The sequence below is a fragment of the Ctenocephalides felis genome, unplaced genomic scaffold (genome assembly GCF_003426905.1).
Source record: "Ctenocephalides felis isolate EL2017-DRISC unplaced genomic scaffold, ASM342690v1 CF-g0.4_SCAFFOLD_00845, whole genome shotgun sequence".
Lineage (NCBI taxonomy): Eukaryota > Metazoa > Arthropoda > Insecta > Siphonaptera > Pulicidae > Ctenocephalides > Ctenocephalides felis.
The window spans coordinates 46,494,601-46,517,994 of NW_020536999.1; the positions used below are offsets into that span (position 1 = coordinate 46,494,601).

Genomic DNA, 23,394 nt, shown 5'->3' on the forward strand with positions numbered 1-23,394 from the left:
TTTGGCAAAGGCAGGTCCAGCAGTTTCGGATATACCGAGCTAAATGTGGAAAAATTTGGCAGTTTTTGAGAGATCTAAACATTCGATTTGAATGATTCAAAAAACTTCTTGCTTGTTTTGACAAAATAATTTCCATATTTCACTTGTTGTTGAGAAATTGATGGTGGACCTTTTTACCCGCGTAACTTTTAACTCAGGTCTCCCCTATATAGTCTTATTATTAGTATATTTGATATATATACATGGGACATATTTTATTAAAGATTATTAGAAAAATGATAAATGAGAAATATTATTGGTAAGCACTACACCACTAGTATACATAGAAATATATTAATTGCTCTATATATTTACAGCTTAAACTTTTGTAGCTTTATTTTTATTTTAACATAAATTTATTGAACGAAACTACAATAATATTTAAATAAAAATTTATTATCCACAACAAACTATTCTGACAATTTATTAAAACATATACACATATTTGCTCAAATTGTATATTTTATCAGCAAAATCAAATTGCTCATGTTATTTCCACCAACAAAGCTCGTAGAATTTATTGTGTGTTCGAAAAGTTCTACATTTGATATTAAATATTTGCTGATCTGTCGTAAAACTGAGTGCCCGGAGCAACTCGCAACCGGCACGAGAACTTGTACTTGTCGCGCAACCGTGACACAGGGACACAGGCAAAAACATCACGGCGACATGTAATGGATGTAAGTGCTTGTTGCACAATTTATACATCTCGGGCAATAATTCATTGCTGTTATTACATTTGTATTCCGATGTTTTTGTTTGGTTTGATTAGATGGAGGAAATAGTATTATAGTTTTATGACATCAGTTAAGGCGATTAGTTAGTCGAGTGTATACAATTTATACTTTCTTTTCTTTCCGAAGAATATTCAATAGATATTTATTATATTATATTCTTTATATAAAAACTAACTCATTTATGAAATTGCAAAATTTTAAGATTATAAATATTTGTCTTGTTATGTTGAACACTTGACTTTTTTTTCTTACACACTTTTCCAACTAGGTTTGAAAGCTCCATATTTTCTATACGCTTTTCCCTTCCTTGTTTTTGGTTTATGAGGCTTTACACTTTCCGAAGAAAAATTAATAATTATTTATCTATATTCTTTATATAAAAACTAACTCATTTATGAAATTGCAAAATTTTAAGATTTTAACTATTTGTCTAGTTATGTTGAACACATGACTTTTTTCTCTTATATACACTTTTGCAACTAGATGTGAAAGCTCAATATTTTTTATACGTTTTTCTCTCCCTTGTTTATAGTTTATATTTATAGGGTATTCCTTAACTCAACGTCAAGCCGAAACAGGGTGATAGTATTGATCATAACTATCATCTAAAAAATTATAAAAAAACTATCTCAAGTAGTTTGAAAATAAGGAGCTTGTAAGTGTAATCTAGAGATTTGGTAATAATGTGACCTTTCTTCGGTTACTGTGGTTCATTTTTCTTAGGCGAGAAAGCTCCATATTTTCTATCGTTTTTCTCTTCCTTGATTACGGTTTATATTTACAGGGTATCTTTTAACTTATCGTCAAGTCAAAATGGGGTTATAGTATTGATCATAACTATCAGCTAAAAATTATAAAAAAAATATCTCAAGTAGTATGAAAATAAGGAGCTTTTAAGTGCAACCTAGAGCTTTAGTGAAAATGTGACCATTTTTTGATTTTTGTGATTCATTTTTCTTAACTTTGCATGTGTATTAACAATTCAGAAACTTTTGCAACTAGGTGCGAAAGCTCCATATTTTCTATCGTTTTTCTCTTCCTTGAATAATGATCAATACTATAACTCCATTTTGACTTAACGATGAGTTAAGAGATACCCTGTAAATATAAACGGTAAGTTTATATTTACAGGGTATCTCTTAACTCATCGTTAAGTCAAAATAGAGTTATAATATTGATCATTACTATCATCTAAAAATTATAAAAAAAATATCTCAAGTTGTATGAAAATAAGAGAGGCTTTTAAGTGCAACCTAGAGATTTGACAATAATGTGGTTTTTGCGGTTTATTTTTCTTAACTTTGCATGCGTATTAACAATTCTGAAACTTTTGCAACTAGTTGCGAAAGCTCCACATTTTTTATACGTTTTTCCCCCCCTTGGTCATGGTTTATATTCATAGGGTATTCCTTAACCCAAACGTTAAGTCGAAACGGAAATAATAACTATCATCTTCGAAATTATTAAAAAAATATATCTCAAGTAGTTTGAAAATAAGGAGCTTTTAAGTGCAAGCTAGAGCTTTAGTGAAAATGTGACTATTTTTTGGTTATTTCAGTTAATTTTTCTCAATTTTGTACATTTAAGCTTTGCATCCACATTGGTTTATAGAGCTATTAGGAGCTAGTGTATTAAGAGCTTTTGTTGATCTATGAATTGAAAATTTTCAAAATTGGTCGTCTTTGAGAGGCCCTTTGTTAAAAAAATCACTAAAGTGTGTTTGAACGATTGACCAAAGGTTGACCCATTTAGTCAGGATTGTAAAATGGTAAAATATCTGATAGTTTCATAATTTAAAAAAATCGAATCAAAAATGAAAACCTAAAAATTAACTTGGTTATTACTAGTGCATTTTACTAAAGGAGAGCCTCTCAAGGTTGACCAATTTTGAAAATTTTGAATTCATAGTTCAATAAAATGTTGTAGCTCTTAAAAACTTGAGGCAATAGTGACATTATTTTTTTATTTTGGCTCAAGAATTCTTATTCAAGAATATGGATTTAATGCTTAAATAAACAAAATTAGTGAAAATTGACCACAATTACTGAAAAATAGTCAAATTCCAACCAAAGCTCTAAGATGCTCTAAAAAGCTCACAATTTTGAAACTGCGTGAGCTTTTTTTTCTAATTACATAGGTGATAGTTATGATCAATATTATCACCCCTATTCGGCTTAACGTTGAGTTCTGAGACACCCTGTATATATTTATATAAATATATATATTTATATATATATATATATATATATTTATATATATATATATATATGATGTGTGTATGTGTGTGTATGTTTTTATATACTTACATACGTGTGTATATTCGTTTATAACCAAATTGGCCCTTTGGCTAACTAACATCATTATCATTAAACACACAATATGCGATCGCTATCTATCACGCAAGTGTAAAAAACCTTCATAACCATAGAAAAAAGATTAATATAAAAGGAACATACATAAAAATCACTTATGAAATTATTATTAATTTCATGTCTAAAGTTGTGTTCAATTTAAACAGAAAATTTCAAAAATAATCGGGAAGTGATATTGACTTAGATTATAGAGGGAAAAAATAATGGTGCATCTTTTAATTTATGTTTTATGCTATTTTAATTCGATTAAATATTCTATTATCCTTATCCGAGTCGTTAACTTCGGTATTGTTTCAGGTACATATTTCTCGCGATCTACACCGCCGAAATGCTGATCAAGTCGGTGGCCAAGGGTTTTATCCTGAACAAATATACGTACCTTCGAAACCCTTGGAACTGGCTGGATTTTGTAGTCATCACATCGGGTTATGCGACCATAGGCCTCGATATGGGAAATCTGGCCGGGTTGCGGACGTTCAGGGTACTTCGAGCACTAAAAACCGTCTCCATAATGCCTGGTATGTAATTGGATACTTTGAGAACATTTGCTTACCATAGTAAAGCATATTTATTTTATTTTGTATAATATACAATTTTGAGATATTTATCAAGAAACATTATTCTGATTTCTTAGATAAAATTAAGGGGGTATTCTAGTCTAGTGTAAAAATTCAAAATAATCGATTTTTTTTTTATTTCATATTTTCAAACTTTAACTATCTAAGGATATGGGTACGAGAAGGTTTTTGAAAATTTGAATAATTTTCGCAGATGTAGGCATTTTACTGACTCGGTCTCCGTACTGATTTGGCTTCAAATCTTTAAATGCGTTTTTCTCAAAACAGACTTTTTCAGTACTGTTGACACGATTTCTCGAGTTTTAATCGACCGATTCACTTGAAATTATCAGAGAGTCTTATTTATACACCTATATAGCCCGAACTAGGATTATCCACAAATTCCAATTTTTACTATTTTTAAAAAACTCGAAAAGCTCAAAAAAACAGTAAAAAAACACTTTTTGTCAAACAGTCGCCAATTTATAAAAAAAAATATTTTTACTCATCCCTAGTTCGGGCGATTGCGACATCATCGTAGATTAATAATCTTTTTATTTTTTGCATTTCCGATGGCTAGGAGGGCTGAAATCATGTCAAGACTGAGGTGCCAATTTTTTGAGACCATCCACTTCATCAGCTACCAGTTTTTACAATTTTATTTTTTAATTTTTGTTTTGTATTTTAATAATATTAATAAGCAAGTGGTGAAAAAATGGATAGTAAAAACATCCATTGCTTTCTTTTACGACACTTTAAAAATGACCTAAAATTCATTGCTCTACACTAGAATACCCACTTAATAGTTCAAATTTTGCAATATTTTAGAGAACTGGAAAATTGTGTAATTGATTTTAGTATGAAATGCTATGGATTAACTATTAGAGTTTTGTCAGTAATTTTTATTACTTTATTAATATTTCTTCAAAGAAGAAAGATTTTTATCCTGTCAGTATATGAACAACTATCCTTAACCTTAACCCTTTTGCAACATGTGTCATCCACAAACGACAATTACCTGTATATACGAGTAGTACCTGTATATACGAGTGTCGTCCATCGATGACATGTCGTATTTGCCTTTGTTTTAAGAAATATCAATAAGAGATAAACTATAGAGAATTCTTGTTTTTTATTGTAATTTCTACTTCATTAGAATCATAAATCTTAATTTTTCAACACATTTTTGTTGATAATGATAGAAATATCTTAGTCGTTGTGCTTGGTCACGCTTTTTCGTTCATAAGTGACATTCCTGCAAAAAGCGCTTTTAGGAAGAGGGCGAAGGGGTACGCTTTTTCGTACATAAGTGACAGCAGGTTGAATCTAGTATTATTAAATTTATTTATTTACCATTTGCTCTGTAATTTATAAATCGCTATTAGAAAATTAGATATTTCTGATATATGTAAGTAATATGTGGATCAAACGTTAAGAATTATAATAGGTTGGTATAAAAATATTGCAAAGACATGAAAATTTATATTGGGTTTTAATAAAAATACTAAAATAACATTAAAAAAGTCATTTTATCATTTTATATCAATGCAAAATACCAATAAGGAAATTATTTTAATCTTATTAGATTCTTCTCTCATCTTCAACTGAAATTCACTTTCAATTAATTTCATATAAGGGGGCGTCCATTAATCACGTGAGCGAGTTTTTGAGGATTTTTAGACCCTCCTCCTTGGTGATATTTGGTGATATTCAAAATTACCCCCCCTCCCCCTCCAAATATCACGTGTATTTTTAGCTACGTGAAAAAACTGTAAAATTTATGTTTTTTTTTGAAAATGTTTGAACTTTTTTATAAAAAAAGTAAAAAAAATAAATACACGTGATATCTTGCTATACCCCTCGCTCCCTCACGTGATATTTTGTGATTTTTTGTCAAACTCCCCCTCCCCCTAAAAACCTCACGTGGTTAATGGACGCCCCCTAATGTGATGTGCAGAATTTCATAACAAAGTTATATTTAATAATGATATCTTTTACCAATATCGTTTTCCAGGGCTGAAGACAATCATAAACGCGCTTCTCCACTCCTTCAAGCAGCTCGCCGAAGTAATGACACTGACGATATTCTGTCTCATGGTCTTCGCACTTTTTGCTTTGCAAGTTTACATGGGCGAATTGAGGAACAAATGCGTTCTCGATCCGCCTGAATTATTCTATTCACCAGAAATTTACGGTAATATAAGCCTGGACAAGGCGTGGCACAATTGGACGTGGAGTCCAGAAAATTGGTTATTGGATGAAGAAGATGAACCCATATTGTGCGGAAATCTAACCGGGGCGCGGCACTGCCCTGGCAATTATACGTGTTTGTGCGTGGGAGAAAATCCTAATAATGGATACACGAATTTTGATAATTTCATGTGGTCGATGTTGACCACATTTCAATTGATAACTCTGGATTATTGGGAGAACGTTTATAATATGGTAAGTGCTTTGTTATAATTTACAAATAGAAAAATATTACTTTATTTTTTATTTGTTAAATGATATTAATTTTTTACTGCAAGCCTCGTTAAATCAAATTGATGAAATGCTTTTTATTAAATTATTGTTTTGATTTCAATACTGAAAATCTCAATAGTGAAACATTTAAAAACAATTGAAAAACATATAGTATGCATTATTTTTTAAATATTTAATATTGCATGCCAGTTGTATATCGATTTGGAAACAAACGGTATTAAAATGTATCCCTCAAAGTATTAATCGCAGCTTTACCTATCATACGCGTAATGAATTTATAATACTTTTCAATGCTCTGCATAATAAAAAATAACAATAAAAATTTAAAACTGGGACATAAAAACACGATAAAATGTTCTAGTTAAAAAGGGTATAAAAACAGTTGATGGTGAAAGAGATATTTATCGAACAAAATGATGATTGAATAATGGAAATTTTATTGCTTTAAACTAGTTTTTGAAGGTGGACTTTGTATAATATTATGGTAAAATTCCGTTAGCTTTTGACCTGTCTGTAGTGATTATTTTCTTTTACACTCCATCCTAAATTTCTTATAAAAATTATTCGAATTAATAATAATATTCTAGTTATTGTTATCCTAATTTATAACAATGCTTGAATTTATTTAGAAATTTAAAATACTTTCAATAATTGATCGAAAACATTCTGCAATCACATAAAATATTAACTATTACATGATCATACTGATAAAGTTCTTGAATAAAATGTAGGGGCCATTTTTGGAATAAAATATAAATGTTATGTTAAAGGTCAATTTTGTTGAATAATCGTATGAGTTTTTCAATTGTTGATTATTTTTTGTGATTATCAACACGATCTGCTGAAAAACTATGTATTTAATACAATCGAACGTTTCACACAAAAAATCTAACCTCCCAATGGCACAAACGTCAGAATATTACTTTAGTTAGACTTCACGCGTGTGTTATCAAAGTGATCACAGATATTTGCACTTATGGCAACATTGTTATTTGACCATTTTCACATTTTGGAGTTTTATGTATAAAATGCTCTATCTAATAGTAATAAAACATTTATATTTTATCCGAGATTTTCTCCGTAATATCTTAATTTATAAACCACATTCTTTGAATACCTGATATATAAATTAAAAACTGGTTATATTATAAAAGAAGTTTTAATGACCGTAGTAGTATTGCATAGAAATATTAGTTAGTCCATTTTTGTATGTATATGTAAGTATATACGAAGTTTTATGAATTTGCATATAAAATTGATAAATGGCGATGCACACTATGCAGAAAAATGTGCATCACAAGTTAAATGTATTAAATTATCATGCATTGTTTCAACAGCAATTGGAAATACTTAACTTTACATGTCCGACGCAATGTTTGTTAAAAAAAAGTCAATTAAAAATCACTATACACGGACACTTTACTACCCCGAAGGACCAGATATAATTAATTATCAAAAAAGCTATATCAAACATAAAATAGCAAACAACTGAAAGGAAAATAATAACTAGTTCAGTAATCATTTGTATTTAATTTTAGTTAGTTGTATAAGGTGTGATCGGGCCAAGGTATAAGTACAGAATGAAAAATTTCTTATAACTAGCTTAGTGCCTATACTAGGGTAGGAAATTATTTTATTATGTCAGGTAGAGGAAGATGGATTAATAAAATTGTGAGGCTCGAACAACTACTTTACCTATAAACTGTTAGTAGAAGATCTCACCTAATGTTTGATGAGAGGTAACCCATCAGCATACCATTCTCTTATTTGTGGGCTTCATATTAGCTCTTACGTCTAATTGTTGTCATATAATAGAATGTTGCAGCTATGTACATCAGAGACTATTTTCCCTTGAAAATATGTTGAGATCTATAACCTCAAGTGGAAGTTTGACATCAAAGCTGCCTGATGTCGGAATTTGGCGGTGGTGGTAATCGAACCATCGAACCCGGACTAGTTGGCTATGTCCTAAACGATTACGCCACCACTGAGACGTTTTCAAATAAATACAAATCAAACAAATGTTTGTGCAAAACGCGCAAAGTGTTCTTGCTTGTGATTCTTATTTGACGTAAAACACTGGCCGAAACAATTTCATTGTTTTCCCAATCATTCTCAGATTATATAACACAAGTTGGCATGTATATAAGCCGTTAATTCGCAACACAAGTCAGAATTTAATGTCGATATAATAATCCAGCCTTAATATCTTAGAAAAACCATCTCTTCTATATTGTTAAGGATATTCGAGATATTTCAAGGTATAATCCTTCTAATACCTTCGAACACGGCGCGATTCAGTCGTCCGGGTCTTGATGTTCTTATTAAGCGATTAGCAATAAGTACTTCTACAGTAGCGATAAGCGGACGCCTGCGAAGGCGAAGGAGTTATCGTTCGAGCGACGCGCGGCGCCCGACGCCCTTCTTGCGTGATTAACATGCGCCATCGATTGTATCGTCGTTGACAAATTTATCGTAATTATTCATAATTGAACGTGCAAGATTTATACAAGAAAATCGGATCCTGTAACAATAAATCATAGGTACTTCGCCGTTTTTATTGGGTTCATAGTATTTTCTGTGATATGCAAAACTGTATTGAAGAAAAATATTCTGAATACAGTGCAGTAAAAGTGCATATTAGCAAATCATTGATAAGGTTCCATAAATATAAGAGGTATGAATATTGTAATATACTCTAGTATACTGAATGAAACAAAAAATTAAATTTTGGAAAATTTATATATACAAGCACAAAACGAATACAGATTTATGATTACTTGGCACAAAAAGTATTCTCAGAAGCGCGCCCAACCAGACTAAAACGAAAAATTCCCAATGTTCTTATAAATAGCCATTTGTAAACCCCAACATTAATATTATTATTATTATTTATTATCTTATCATTTCTAATATTGTTATTTTGTTGTTTTATTGTTTTTTTTAGTATTATTTTATTATTCAGAAATTTTATTTATTTCATTTATTGATTTCATTTTTAGTATTAGTCAGTCACCGACCGTGGTCGAGTAAACACGTCTCATAAATATTATTTGCTTTTATTTTATCATCATACTACGGATATCATTTTAATGTAAATTCTATCCTTTGCACTCTTATTTATTTAAATTTATGTTATTATTTATCACTATTGCTAGATGTTAAACCATTTAACAGTTGTAATAAATATTGTAATTTAAAAAAAAGATGTATGATATCAAATTGTATGGTTAGCATAGATATTAAATATTTTAACTATTAGTTACATCGAGACTGTTAAATACATCCTTGCTGAATTTAAAGCAATTTAAATCATATATCAAGTTAATACTTTTCATGCCAATTTATTACTGAATTGTAAATTTAGTTAAATAAAATATTATTAAATTTGACTTTGAACAATTACATTGTAAAAACCAAAACAATTATATCACAATAAGTAATACATATCAATCAATCAACTATCGGACTATGTTCAGTAGAACTCCCAGCTGATTGATCAATGTAGATATATACTTTTATGCTGTTTTTTCAAAATTTATCACCTAATTTTTTCAAGAAATAATAGCTACATCATTCAGCCAATGCAAAATATCATGGGAACATTTTTACAAAGATAACATTGAAGAAATAATCATCGGCTGAGTTGGAATAACTATTTATTCAACTTATTTCTGTTAAAGTTGATTTTTTTAACTTAATTTACTTTTTGTTCACTATATTTTATTGTTTACACCTTTGCCAGGGCGAAGGCTTAGATTGTTTTTTCTACCCCACCCACATGTAAGCTCTTATTGAGGCTATATAAAAAAACTGTTGAATCTAATTTAAAAAATAACAATACATTTTATAAAACATTTAAATAACATAGACTTAAAAATTATATAAAGGTTTTGTAAACTGAACAAAGATGCTAACGACCAAAAAACTAACACTTTTGTTAAGGATTTTCAAACATTGCCGCGTTTCTTTCCGTAGCGACGTCGTAAGAATCAAGGTGAAATGATTATACATCTTATTCCCTCTTCTGAATAAAAATGCTGAATGTAAACATATAAACATTAAATATAATGCTCACAAAAGATTTCATTAACAAATTATTTAATAACGACTAGTAACAGATAACTCAGCCCTCACTATTATTTGATGAAATATAAATAAAGCTTTGCAAATTAAATAATGGTAGTTTGTTGTTATTAGCTAAAAGCATTGAATTTTCGCTGGCTTCATGCAGTAATGCATTTATTACAATAATATATATGATCAAATACAAATATTCAAAATCAATAGCCAATTCTGAAAGTCTGTGACCACGATAGTATATTTTGTATTTTGAAAATCATTTTTAGCTACAGTCTTTTCGTTGTCTATCACAGGGCAGGCGTAAAAAATACTATGCGATAAAAAAATACAAACATAATGTTGAATGTTTAGGTGATTCTAGAAATGTTTAACAGATTTCTGTAAATGTTTATGATAACTAAAAAAATACTTTCCATAAATCACTGATGCAGCATTCATTTAAATAGTCTAAAGATAACTTGATACTTTATGAGTTTGCTCTATTTTTATCTTGTATTATATATTTATGCAATTAGTGTACACGTTAATTGCAATGGACTTAAAGGGCACACTTAGTGTGAAATTTTCAAAAAATCGAATTTTCAATTTTTCCATATTTCGATAGGTTATACCTTTAAAAATAACATACCAAAATTTTAAATCGATATCTTAAATAGTTTTTGAGTCACATCTATTTAAAGAGTATATATATAGTATTTAGTATAACGAACATTTCATCTTTAAACGCGTTTTTCTCGAAACAGCATTTTCCGAATTTGCTGCAGTGATTACTCAAAAACAAATGATCCCATCACTATCGATTTTTTTTTACATGTTCTATATATAGTTCTCCGTATAATGACCTATCGATTTTTTGGTCTGATTAAAAAATCGAATTTTGGCAGGCCAAAAACGATTAAAATTTTGGGTAAAATTCGACTATCTTTTTTAAAATGAGGCCATATTGTCAATTTTTGATTTTTTTATTTTTATCGTGGGCTCGCCCGTAGGGAAGCGGTTAAGAGCGACGGGACTTGTTTCAGAGGTCCCGGGTTCGAAACCCACTTCGAGCAGCCTGTTGTCAGGCAACAGGGACAACGATTTTCACTTGGAAATATAAATAGCAATATGTTTCCAAGTGAAAATAGCCCTTACCCGGCATTGTTGCACCATACTTGCCCTATGACAGAGATTGTAATAAAAATTTATCATACAGAGATGTGACAACTGTTTGGGTTGCCACCTGTAATAAAGCAAACGTAGTTTGTAAGATATTAATCACAACAGCTAATAGAACCCATAACTTCTGATCGCTGTTCAAATAAAATTATTAAAAAAAAAAATATCGTAGGTCATTGTACAAACAATATTATCTAGTTAACGGAGAAGGCTGCAATCACTCCAGCAGTGGAGGACCTTTTTTTTAGCGTCGCCGGAGATTGCATGTCATTTCAAAAATATTACTATATATTACTATATATTTTATTTCAAAAATTTTACTGTGTATTCTCAAGACATGTATAAATGTACCATGTATAAAATGTAAAGTATATTTTGTTTCTCTTTTTTCAGGTATTAGCATCATGTGGCCCGATGAGTGTGTCATTTTTCACCGTGGTTGTGTTTTTTGGTTCATTCTACCTCATAAACTTAATGCTCGCCGTCGTCGCGCTGAGTTACGAAGAGGAAGCGGAAATTACGCAAGAGGTGATTTCCAAAATTCCATTACAACTTTGTGCGTAAAACTTGTGTAGGGCTGTAGAAAAATATAGGTTCCGGATTAGTAATCTTAGTGGAAAATTATTGTCGAAACAATTCTAGTTTAGTTCCAGTCGATCGAAGTTGTTTATTTTGATCCTTCCAGTGAAGTAAAAACCTTTGTCTACCATATTTGAGAAGTTGCACAAAACAAAGCTCATAATAAATAAATCTTAATATGTATAATGTTAATACGTTAATCGCCTCGATAATATGAGAAAATATACTTATGAGTCATGGAAATTTAATTATATAATTTAGATAAAAATGTATCAAAAAAGCTTGATAAATCAAAGGAATTTGTTCCTGAAAAACACTTATTTTATGTCATACTGACATGGCCTTATATTAAAACTTTTTTAATGTAAATCTTGCTCTTATACCAAATCGTGTATGTCAGGTAAATATGTATAACATGGCTCATGTGTAGTTCTTAGTGCCGGACATATATGATCGACTTGGCGTTAATAATGTTCATTTATTAATTTACGTTACTATATATATATATATATATATATATATATATATATTTATATATTAGGGTGGTCTTTAATATGGTCATTTTCGAATTTCCTTGTTCCCCGTGGTTCAAATGGTTCCAAATTGATAAAAAACAATTCTCGGAAAGTTTTAGCTCTCAATGAAAGTTTAGATAGAGCGCAATTCGATCAAAGTTTTGTATGGTAATAGCATGGCAAAATTTTCAAAAATTTTATGAGTTATACCTAAAACATTTTTTTTTAATTATCAAAATTTTTTCTATGCTATTTCCATACAAAGTTTGATTGAATTGCGCTCTATCTAAACTTTCAGAGAATTGTTTTTTTATCAATTTGGAACCATTTGAGCCCCTGGGAGCAAGAAAATTCGAAAATGACCATATATGAAGTTTTCATCGTAAATATTTTCAGAGACTTAAATATACTTTTAAAAAATGTTTTATGTATTTAATAAATTTAAATTTTAAATATAATAAAAATGATTATTATTAAGGTGATCATACGCCACGGTTTGACCGGGACGTATTTGACCCGAATTTCCAACTTGTGCCCCGGATTTTTTCAAAAGCAATATTTGTTCCGGATTTAAATCTTTTGACCCGGTTATTAAAAAATTAATAGGTAAATTAACAAAAATTATAAAAGTAAACGAACAAGTGTTAATATTTTTTCATTCAACGATATATTTACAACTGTCCTACATAGACATTGAGTAAATCTTTTGGCAATTATATGTAAAAAATGACATCGATATATAAATAGTGAAAAATACACAGTTGCATTAGTTTTTCAAATTAATTATGAAAAAAATTGAGTGGAGTTTTATACGGAGCTCAAAAGCAAGAAAAATATAGAGATAACACATAGACAAAAGTATATGTAACAAACATTACATATAATTGAATAATAAAGTTCTTTACATTTCCGATTAAAAAAAATATTTACATCAAAAAAATGTTTCGTTTGTGAATCGGTTTTTTATTTTGAAGCAAATCACCTTTCCATCGTCCCAGATTAACATTACTAAAAATTGCCGTCCCGGTTTTGACTTAAAAAAATATGATCACCTTATTATTATATTAATCTATATTTTTAAAACTTCAACTGCAAAACTTTAATTAGTCCATAAATTAATTAATAATAATTCCAAGAGCTCACATTGAATTACGATTCCGCTTGGTGAACATATGAATACATTCATTTGATTAAATTTATTTATGATAATAAATGAATTGCATGAATTCAGGTGTTATGAACATGGTTATCGTTTATCATTATTAATTAATTATACTATTGAGTATTATTTATACTTTGTTTAATTAGAGATGCTGTATTTCATGCATTGGCATTTTAACTACATCTATTTTTACATTTTAATATTTATACAATTTGATATTTTCTTTTTAAGTCAAGTCAACATGTTTTTTTATATATAAATGAATACATTTATATATTGATATCAGAATGCTCTTCGAAATATTCTGTTATAACAGATCAATAAAAGAGATTTGCTTTCAATTTCGCAGGAACGTAAAAAAGATCTTACAGAGCACAGAGATGATTCGACATTTAGCTTCGATCCTTCATGTCTAGATGTACGAAAATTAGATAAAAATTCTCAAAAGAGAATAGATGCCAGGAAAGGTGTCCTTCTAGCTTCGTATTCCAGGAAAAAAATGAGGCGGAAGAAAAGAGGAAGACATGAAGGCAATGGCGGAAATGGTAATGATTTACTTATTAACTAAATAATTATTAGGTTGATATACATAAATCTGAAAAAAATACTTTTGTCTAGTATCGTTGAAGAAAAGCGTATTTACTTCTCTTCTTCAAATGCGCAAAAGCACTATGACTCATCATAAGTCGCTTTTAATGGAAGTGAATAAAATTTCCATATACCCGAAGAAAATGTAAATAAATCCAGCGCTGCACTTGCATGAAAATTTTAATAGTCTTAAAACACTCTGAATATTACAGTTTCAGGCTTTATATCCACAGTGTTTCATATAATAGAGCTGTCTATATGCAATTTTCAGTTTTTTTCTTAATAAAGAGAGCTTATATAAAAGAGGTGTAGAAATTAAACTAAGGTTTTAAAATAAAATGAATTTTAAATTACGTATTTGCCTGTTAATAGTGATGGACGAATAAACTCGTTATGGGGAAGTAACAGGTGACGAAATGCGTGTAAAAACACTGACCATTTGCAATTTAAATTGAATCTATTGAATAAACAAAATATATTCTGAAATATCAAGTTGTTTAGTTTATATTTTGAGGCTATATTTATAAAACAAGTAGTTGTAAGTGGCATTTTACTTTAAGGCAAGCTGCATGAACTTCTCGAAAAGTGAAAATTATGTTTTTAATAAGAATTGAAATTTTTCATAGCTTTTTCTACTGTTTATTTTGAAAATAGTTTTGAGGTTTTATTAAAAACTATTCTTACTTTTTTACAACTGCATATATAATACTTCGTGTATATTAATTTGTTTTAGGTCAACAGGTATGTAATGCTTATCTAAACAAAAAAGTAGAAAGTAGTACCTGATAACATTTTTTAATTTAATAACATTCGTAATATAAACCGATACTAATATAATATAATATTATTATATTATATTAGTATTGGTAATATTTTTTATACAATAAGTTGTCGCAACTTATTCTGTATGGGCGAATATACACTCGATTTGGACGATACAAAACTGTGCCCAATATTCGAAGTGAGCAACACAGTTAACTGGTTATCACTTTATATTCTAAAATTTCCTGGTGAAAACATAATATTTGTGAAACCATGATGAAAAAGAATATAACATGTCTAAATATGTACATACATACATACGTCAACGTCATAACTAGTATTTGATCAGTAACTTGATTCTAATATTGTCATCAAATAATTAAATTGATAACTTCTTTAATTTCCCGTAGGTTAATATATAAGTTATAGTAATTGCAAAGAAATGAAAATATTTTTGTACATTTTTCCATACCTCATAATTTAAAAAAAATGGATGTATGAATGTGTGTGTGTGTTCGGATACTAATTATTGTCTACGATTTCGGGAACACGGTTCAACCCATTTGAATGATTCAAAAATATTCTATTCCTATTGATAGGGAGACATGCTGATTAGTTTTTGGCACAAGCAGGCCAAGCCATTTCGAAGATACGAGACAAAAAGTGCCAAACAGGGTGACTCGGTTTTTAGGAGAACAGAGCGTCTGATTTTAATAATTCAAAAAACATATAACTTGTTTTTACAAAAGGAGGAACTAATTAAAATTTTGTGAGGGTTGGTCTAGCGGTTTTGGAGATAGGGTAAAGAAAGTAAAAAATATCATTTGGTGGTCAAAAATATTGACTAGATATATTTACATCAAACTATCAGATATTTCATAGACATTTCTATGGGTTCAGTAACATTGTTTATCCGTAAGACTACTATTCGGCGCTCACGCGCTTTGATATTTTGTCTCTATGCAGATAAAGCAGCGCGATTGCTTTGAAAAAAAGTTCAAAATTTCCATAATATTTCAAAATATTAAAAAAAAATTTTTTTCAAAACAGTCATTTTTTTTTCAATAAAGTCAGTTCTTTTTAAAAATTTCAAGATCATAAAAAATCAAATTTTTTCAAAGATTAAAAAAAATCTTTTTCAAAATATTTTATTTTTTTGGTACTGGAAGTTGCAGCAATTTTCCTTAAGGCACGATGTCATACAACACTAGTTTAGTATATTTATAGAATAATAAAACTGGTTACATCTCAAGTTTCTTTTCCATTATACAGGTAACGGTATGAGATCGGCAACGCCATCACCATCGCCATCTCCTCGCCGAGACGCCGTAGTAGCCGAATCACAAGGTGCTCCGCCGCCGCCCCAAAAATTATCCCCAGAACCTCAACAAAGGGCTCGAGCTCCCCAAGCACCAAGGGTAGTGCTTTTATCCGGTGTTAAGGACCAACAAGAGAGATCTGCTGATACGCTGCATCCGTGTAATGCATTGGGTAGTTATTACCTATAATTATAATAAATGTCTAATGTATGTGTATTCGTAATGTTTTTTTTTTGTAGGTCCTCAATATCGTGGTCAATTAGGGCCCCATAGCCGTCAAGCGAGTAGTAACAATAGTGATGGCAATAATCGCGAATCTTCTTTAGATGATAGTGGTGTAGTCGATGACCACTGTGATGAAGACGCTACTAGTGAAGACTTGGCGCCTGCTCATGTACATAGCGTAGTTCAGGTAAAAATACCTTGTTAGTAACAAAATTTTGGACAGTAAAAAAAAAATTCAGTAGCCTTTCTAATTATGCTAATTAAAAATTAGTCCAAACAACCCGAAAATTCAAAACAAAAAAATATTTTCACTTCTTCATGCACTAAAAAATAATTATTAAACATTATTTGTTATTAATAATATAGTCCACACCGATCTTAATAGAATGCCGTTATTTGTTTGTCGATATCTTCTTCAGTTGCGACAAAAAACGACTTGAAAAAAGGGGACACTTTCATATATTTTTAATGGTATCTCGGCTAAATGATGAGCTACAGATTTGAAATTTTGTAAATCGGATTTTCTCGAAAATACCTATAAAATGGCATCTAAATCATTTAAATACCAGGGTGGGGCCAATTTTGTATGAAAACACGCCCATACCATTTATAAAAGTTTATTATATTAAAGTTACATATAGATTGAAGAACAAATATCATTTACAGTTTAGTTTAAAAAATTTAGCATAAAGTTTTAGTTAGAGGCTAATCCTGGTATGAAAGTCCAGGATGAAGTGTAAAAAACATGTTCTGTAAAAATGTTTTAGGCAACCATTAAAATTAGTTATTTCTTATTTATCTGATATTTAATAGCAATTTGTTGAACAGCATATCACCTAGTTTATCTAAAGTATTATCAAATGCGAGCTTTAATTAAGGGTCCCGGATTGGCCGGGACAGTCCCGATTTTCCGCCTTGCGTCCCGGCTTTTTCTAAAAGCCAAATTTGTCCCGGTTTTAGGTGTTTTGTCCCCGATAGGACTATCGTTTTTTTAAAAATGTTTTGATTGCCAATATATTTTTAAACATATTTCAACTGGAAAATTTGAACCGAAAAAATGTTCATATAAGTTTTTAGCTTACAAATACCCCCTCCTCCCTCCCGCTCTCGCACACATTCTAATCCGTGATCACCTTAGCTTTAATTTGTATAGTTATAATAAATTTCTAGTAATATTTTGAATCTAGTGTAAAAGAATGATATGTGTTGTTTTCTGAAAATTATCACTGAATAAGTCTCTTGCACAAATGAAGTATGATTGAAAATTAATTGAATTTAATAGATAGAATAGGAAGTAAACAATTATTTATTAAACTGCTATATCATGATTAAGTCATTTATGCTTTAAGGGTAGTTTTGGAGGTAGTTTTTGGTATATATATATATGTGTGTGTGTGTATATATATACGAAGCTAAATGCTATGTCGTTTATTTTCCAGTTACAAAAAGAAGTAACGCCAGTTACTGTGGCGTTAACAAGAAAAGACGGCCGAATCGTGCGTTGCAACGGCGTCAACGCGAACAGAAAATTAAGGAAACAGCAAATGTACAGCTTGCCGCCCGAATATATGTCGCAAGTTGTAGTTATAGGTATACATATGAAAAGCTTCATCATTTTTATGTAGAAGATTGTGACTTTCGAATGAGATCTTTTTTGAAAAATATAGTCATTTAATATACCCTAGATTATAGGGTCGCGGGCCGCTAATTTGATATTTTTGTCCTAGAAGATAACAAACGCGTTATTCGTAGCGATTTAGAAGCTAATCAATCAAATACTATCTATATCTGATCAACTTACGAAATATTCAGAATAAAATATGGAAATAAATAATTATAACCCCCCCCCCCTAAATTTATTTGCTGAATAAATAAGTTTAATATCAATCGGGTAGAATTCTGCAAGTATTTGTTAACACTTTATTTCCGATTAAATATGTTGATATATAATAATTAACATGTTTCATGGTTATATATATTAATAAATTTTAAATATATAATGTTATAAATATTTTACATTTAAAAAGTAGTTTTTTAAGTTCAGCTTTATTTATATAATTGTTATTTTATTAATCATATATTCATATCATATATTGACCTCAATATTTTATCTCTAGATGACATACCAGATCGAAACTGTGCAAGATGCGTTCATTGTTGCATAGATTATGCAGGATGGTTACAATTTCAACAATGTCTCTATAATATAGTAAGAGATCCATTATTTGAATTAGCTATAACGATATGCATTGTTCTCAACACCATGTTTTTGGCCGTCGAACATCATGGAATGAGCAAAAGCGTCGAGCGAGCTTTAGATATTGGCAATAAGGTAAATTCAATTATCATCGATATTTGGTTTACTTAATCAATAATATATTGTAAAATATCTTTTTTTCGTATTTAGGTTTTTACTTCCATCTTCACTTTTGAGTGCTTCCTGAAAATCCTAGCGTTAAGCAAAGATTTTTTTCTGTGCGGGTGGAATATTTTTGATCTTATAGTCGTATCTGGTAGTTTACTCGATTTGATATTCGAACTTGTGGATGGTCTATCAGTATTAAGAGGACTTAGACTAGTACGTAGAAAAATCAACAAAAATATACAGTAAGGACTAAATTTTAATATTTAATTAAATATTTTGTTACTATTTCTTTCAGTTACGAGTGTTAAAATTAGCTCAGTCATGGACGACAATGAAAGTTTTGCTCAGTATTATAATTTCAACAATAGGAGCATTGGGAAACCTGACATTTGTGTTAGTGATAGTTATTTATATTTTTGCTGTGATTGGTATGCAATTATTCTCAAAAGACTACACACCGGACAAGTTTTTTCCGGATCCTGTTCCCAGGTATGTTGTAATTGACATATTTTTTCACTTTTTTATTTCGTAAATATTTAAAATTATAGTTCAAATCTATCGTTTGATATACAAACAAACAAACAAAAATTTTTTTTTCCAAAATCAATTATTTTGTTAAGACAAGCACAAAGTTCTTTGAATCATTTAGATCGGACGCTTAGTTCTCTCAAAAACTGTCATTTTTTACACATTTAGCTCCGTATCTTCGAAATAGCTGGGCCTGTCTTTGCCAAAAACTTATAAGCACTTCTCCCAATCATTACTAATTGAATGTTTTTTAGATCATTGAAATCGGATGCTCCGTTCTCTCAAAAACTCGATTTCTATTTTCTGCACTCTTTGCTCTTTATCTCCGTAACTACTGGACCTGCCTTTGCCAAAAACTAATTAGCTCATCTCCCTATCAATAGGAATCGAATGTTTTTTGAACCATTCAAATCGGTTGATCCGTGCGCCCGAAAACGTGACTGGAAATTTGTATCCATACATACATACACACACACACACACATCCATTTTTTGTGAGGTATACCAAAAAGTTCAGAAACCTTCAAAACGTCGAGAAATGTAAAAAATTTCAATTTAGATTTTCGGCCCATTATAATAACTTACCCTACGGGAAGTTAATAATGCCATTTGGCGGTGAAAAATGAACATTAGACATATGTACATCGTATTATCAGATATTTTATAAAGATTATAATAATAAATATAAATTTTGGGTACATTTAATTTATTTGGGTTCCGTACCAATGTTTACACGTTAGAAGACTAGGCGGCGCTTACGCGCTTTGATATTTCGCCTCCAAATCAGCTATGCAGCGCGATTGCTTAAAAAAATGTTCAAATTTTTCAAAAAAGGCATTTTTTTCAAATATATCAAATTTCTCAAAAATCTAATTATTTCAAAGTTTTGCAAAGTTTTTTAATAATTTAGTTTTCGGTACCGGAAATTCCAGCAATTTGCCTTAAGGCACAATGCCATGCACCACTAGTTTCTTACTTAGTACTGGTTAGTTATTAGTTATTTTCACATTGCGTCCTTTAAATCAACTAGAACTATTATAAGGCATGATAACAACAATTATATGAAAGGCAACAGTGATCTAATTAGGAATGCCAATGGTAGAAAAATATTGCGGCACTTTAGAATCGCTTGTATTTTATATAATTCACGAATTACGTTTAATATATTTTTAACTAGTAGACTAGTGGCTTCTTAAACTTCAATTTTTCAGGTGGAATTTCAACGACTTCTTCCATTCATTTATGATGATCTTCCGTATCCTCTGCGGCGAGTGGATAGAGCCGCTTTGGGACTGTATGCGGGCTGAGGAGAAAGTTGGGGCTGGATCTTGCTTTGCAATTTTTCTACCAGCTCTCGTCATGGGCAATTTTATGGTACTCAACTTGTTCTTGGCGTTGTTGCTCAACAGTTTCAATAGTGAGGAATTGAAAAATAAGAAGGAGGTTAGATATTAATAATTTTATGAATAATAATTTCTCTATTTTGCACAGAAAATATTCAAACTTAAAAAAATTTTTTTTTTGTTAAATGCTTATCAATTCAATAAATCGGGTTTTACCTTTGACCATATTTAGATATTAATTATTACTATTTGTTATATTATTTTAATTTATTAATTTAAATTAAATAATAAACTTTTTCTATAAAATTATATTTTCTGTGCAAAACTAGCTTTACAAAACTATGTGCAGTTTTTTGAATATTTTGATTGCTCACACTTGGTGTTAGATTTTTTCTACAGTGACAAAGTTTTTTGATGTCATAGATGTTTTTATTAAGTCCATAAAACACCAATATAATTTTTCAGTAAAAACTATTATATTATAAAACTCTAATATATTTTTATTAATTATTAAATAACTTACTATTTTAACTATTACAATTTTTTACTCATTGTGTTTTATGGATTAAATATTACTGATTTTTGACTGTTTTTATGTTTAATGTTTTTGGCATATTATCTTATATTATTATGATTATAATGTGTCATAAAATATCTTTCTGCTATAACTGTAATTAAGTTTCTAAAAAAATGAGGGTATTTTTTGAAATTTCAAGTCCTAAAAATTAAAGTTTTACTAAGAATTTATTATAATTAATTTTCTTCTATTTTTTGTCGTAGTTTGATGTTGTTATTGTTTTTCTTGTATTCAGAAATTCGCGCAGAAGAGCAAGGTAAAGTACTCGAAGAATCTGTTAAAGGTAACTCTTTAAATCTCGCATGATTAAATCTTCAATAATCAGCTTTTGTACATAATGCTTTTAATTTTCATTACTAACCTAGGTGCAGTAGGTGAAATTTTATTATTTACCATATTAATGAACAATGGTGGAGATACATTATATTACATAGAATTAATATTATGTCTATATGGAATAACATTTGGTTTGAAAAATATAATTACAAATTATGAACGTGGTGATCAAAACTCTTATTTTTAGTCATTCATGAATTCAAAAACTTATTTATTATTTTAGTGTATAAATTTTATTAAATTTTTAATCATTTCAAAGCAAGAAAAATACAATGAATAAAAATTCATTAGGTAGATCATTCGCAGAACTCCATTTGTAATTATCTGTTCTGAACTTAAAATAATTAAAAAAACTTAATTTCAATTAATCACCGCCATAATTTGTAATTACCTACTTAATGCTGATGATGCCAAATTATAAAACATATAATATGTATTCAAAATTTAATGCGCCCAATAATAGCTTAATATTTAGTAAATAGACTCTGTACATATTTTTATTAAAAATTATGTAATGATTAGTTATATATACCACATTTACACATATTCAACACATATACATACCATGTATATAATAAAACATCTCAAAACATTTAAAGTAGTTCAAAGTAATATTTAAGTAAGTATAGCAGTACAATCATTTAAAAGCTTTGATTTATTTACGTCTAGTAAGATAAAATCAATACGTTTTTGTATTGAAAATATATTTTAAATCACGTATATATCTTAACACGATAGCATCACACGTATTTATAAATATTTATCATAATGCTGGTTCATTAATATATTTAGTAGTTAACCTACAAAATGGAATGTTTAACAGTATTCAAATAATATTTTGCATTTAGATTATATTCTTCATTATTTTTGCATGCGCAGATTTGAACTAATAAACTGGATATTACTAACCAAGTTAACTTGCACTATAATTATTTGAATTTAAAATACTCCAAAAAAATTATTTAATGTTTCATGACAAAATAAACTTTTTTACGCGCTACAAGTTGTAGACAAATATAAATATACAATATATTGAACATAATATTACAATCAACACAAGACTGTACACTGATACTACAACACCACTACGATTTATTATTTATTTTACTATTTTGATAATTTGGACCTCAGCAACTCAGAACATCAGGATGCAGTAAACAGCATTACATTTAACATACTTTTTTTTAAATATTATTCATGTACTAACTATTGTATATTTCAATTTATTTAGGAAGTCGGTGAAGATTCCAAATTAGCTCGCAGTTTCGAACGGATACGATCCATAGTACGCAAAAAACGAAGCAAAGAACGTTCAGAAAATGAGAAAAATACACAACTTGAACAAATAGTATTAGATCAAGTCGTAGTAAGAAGAAGAAGAAGACGAGATAACGTTGGAGATGCTAGAAAAATTGATCCAGAAACAAGATATTCTATCATTTCTACCGGAATACCGCACGATCACATTTATAGTCACAGTTATCATGAAGCCTTGAAAAGACCTGTATCTGGTTCAGATTTTCGTCATAAATTTGACCAGCAGGAACAGCAAGGTGAGAAAGCTCCAAATCAACAACAACAACAAAATGGAGACAAAAATGCCGGAGCAGATGTTCATAGTAGTCAGGAAACTATAAAGCAACTTGAAGAACCAGGAATTTTACCA

The 23,394-nt window shown here is 29.6% G+C and overlaps 1 protein-coding gene across 1 annotated transcript in view; it reads left to right on the top strand.

Annotated features, from left to right (window-relative positions):
- Positions 1–23,394, top strand: part of LOC113384266 (sodium channel protein 60E-like) — a gene marked incomplete at its 5' end in the record, with an annotated part of 69,618 nt that overhangs the window by 7,999 nt on the left and 38,225 nt on the right. Inside the window, 13 exons of the mRNA XM_026622093.1 lie at positions 3,446–3,666; positions 5,720–6,150; positions 11,824–11,958; positions 14,036–14,231; positions 16,309–16,527; positions 16,595–16,726; positions 17,863–17,874; positions 18,030–18,170; positions 18,698–18,912; positions 18,988–19,158; positions 19,241–19,434; positions 20,684–20,915; positions 22,960–23,366. Coding sequence (XP_026477878.1) covers positions 3,446–3,666; positions 5,720–6,150; positions 11,824–11,958; positions 14,036–14,231; positions 16,309–16,527; positions 16,595–16,726; positions 17,863–17,874; positions 18,030–18,170; positions 18,698–18,912; positions 18,988–19,158; positions 19,241–19,434; positions 20,684–20,915; positions 22,960–23,366 — 2,706 coding nt within the window. The remainder of the gene's footprint in view (positions 1–3,445; positions 3,667–5,719; positions 6,151–11,823; positions 11,959–14,035; positions 14,232–16,308; positions 16,528–16,594; positions 16,727–17,862; positions 17,875–18,029; positions 18,171–18,697; positions 18,913–18,987; positions 19,159–19,240; positions 19,435–20,683; positions 20,916–22,959; positions 23,367–23,394) is intronic.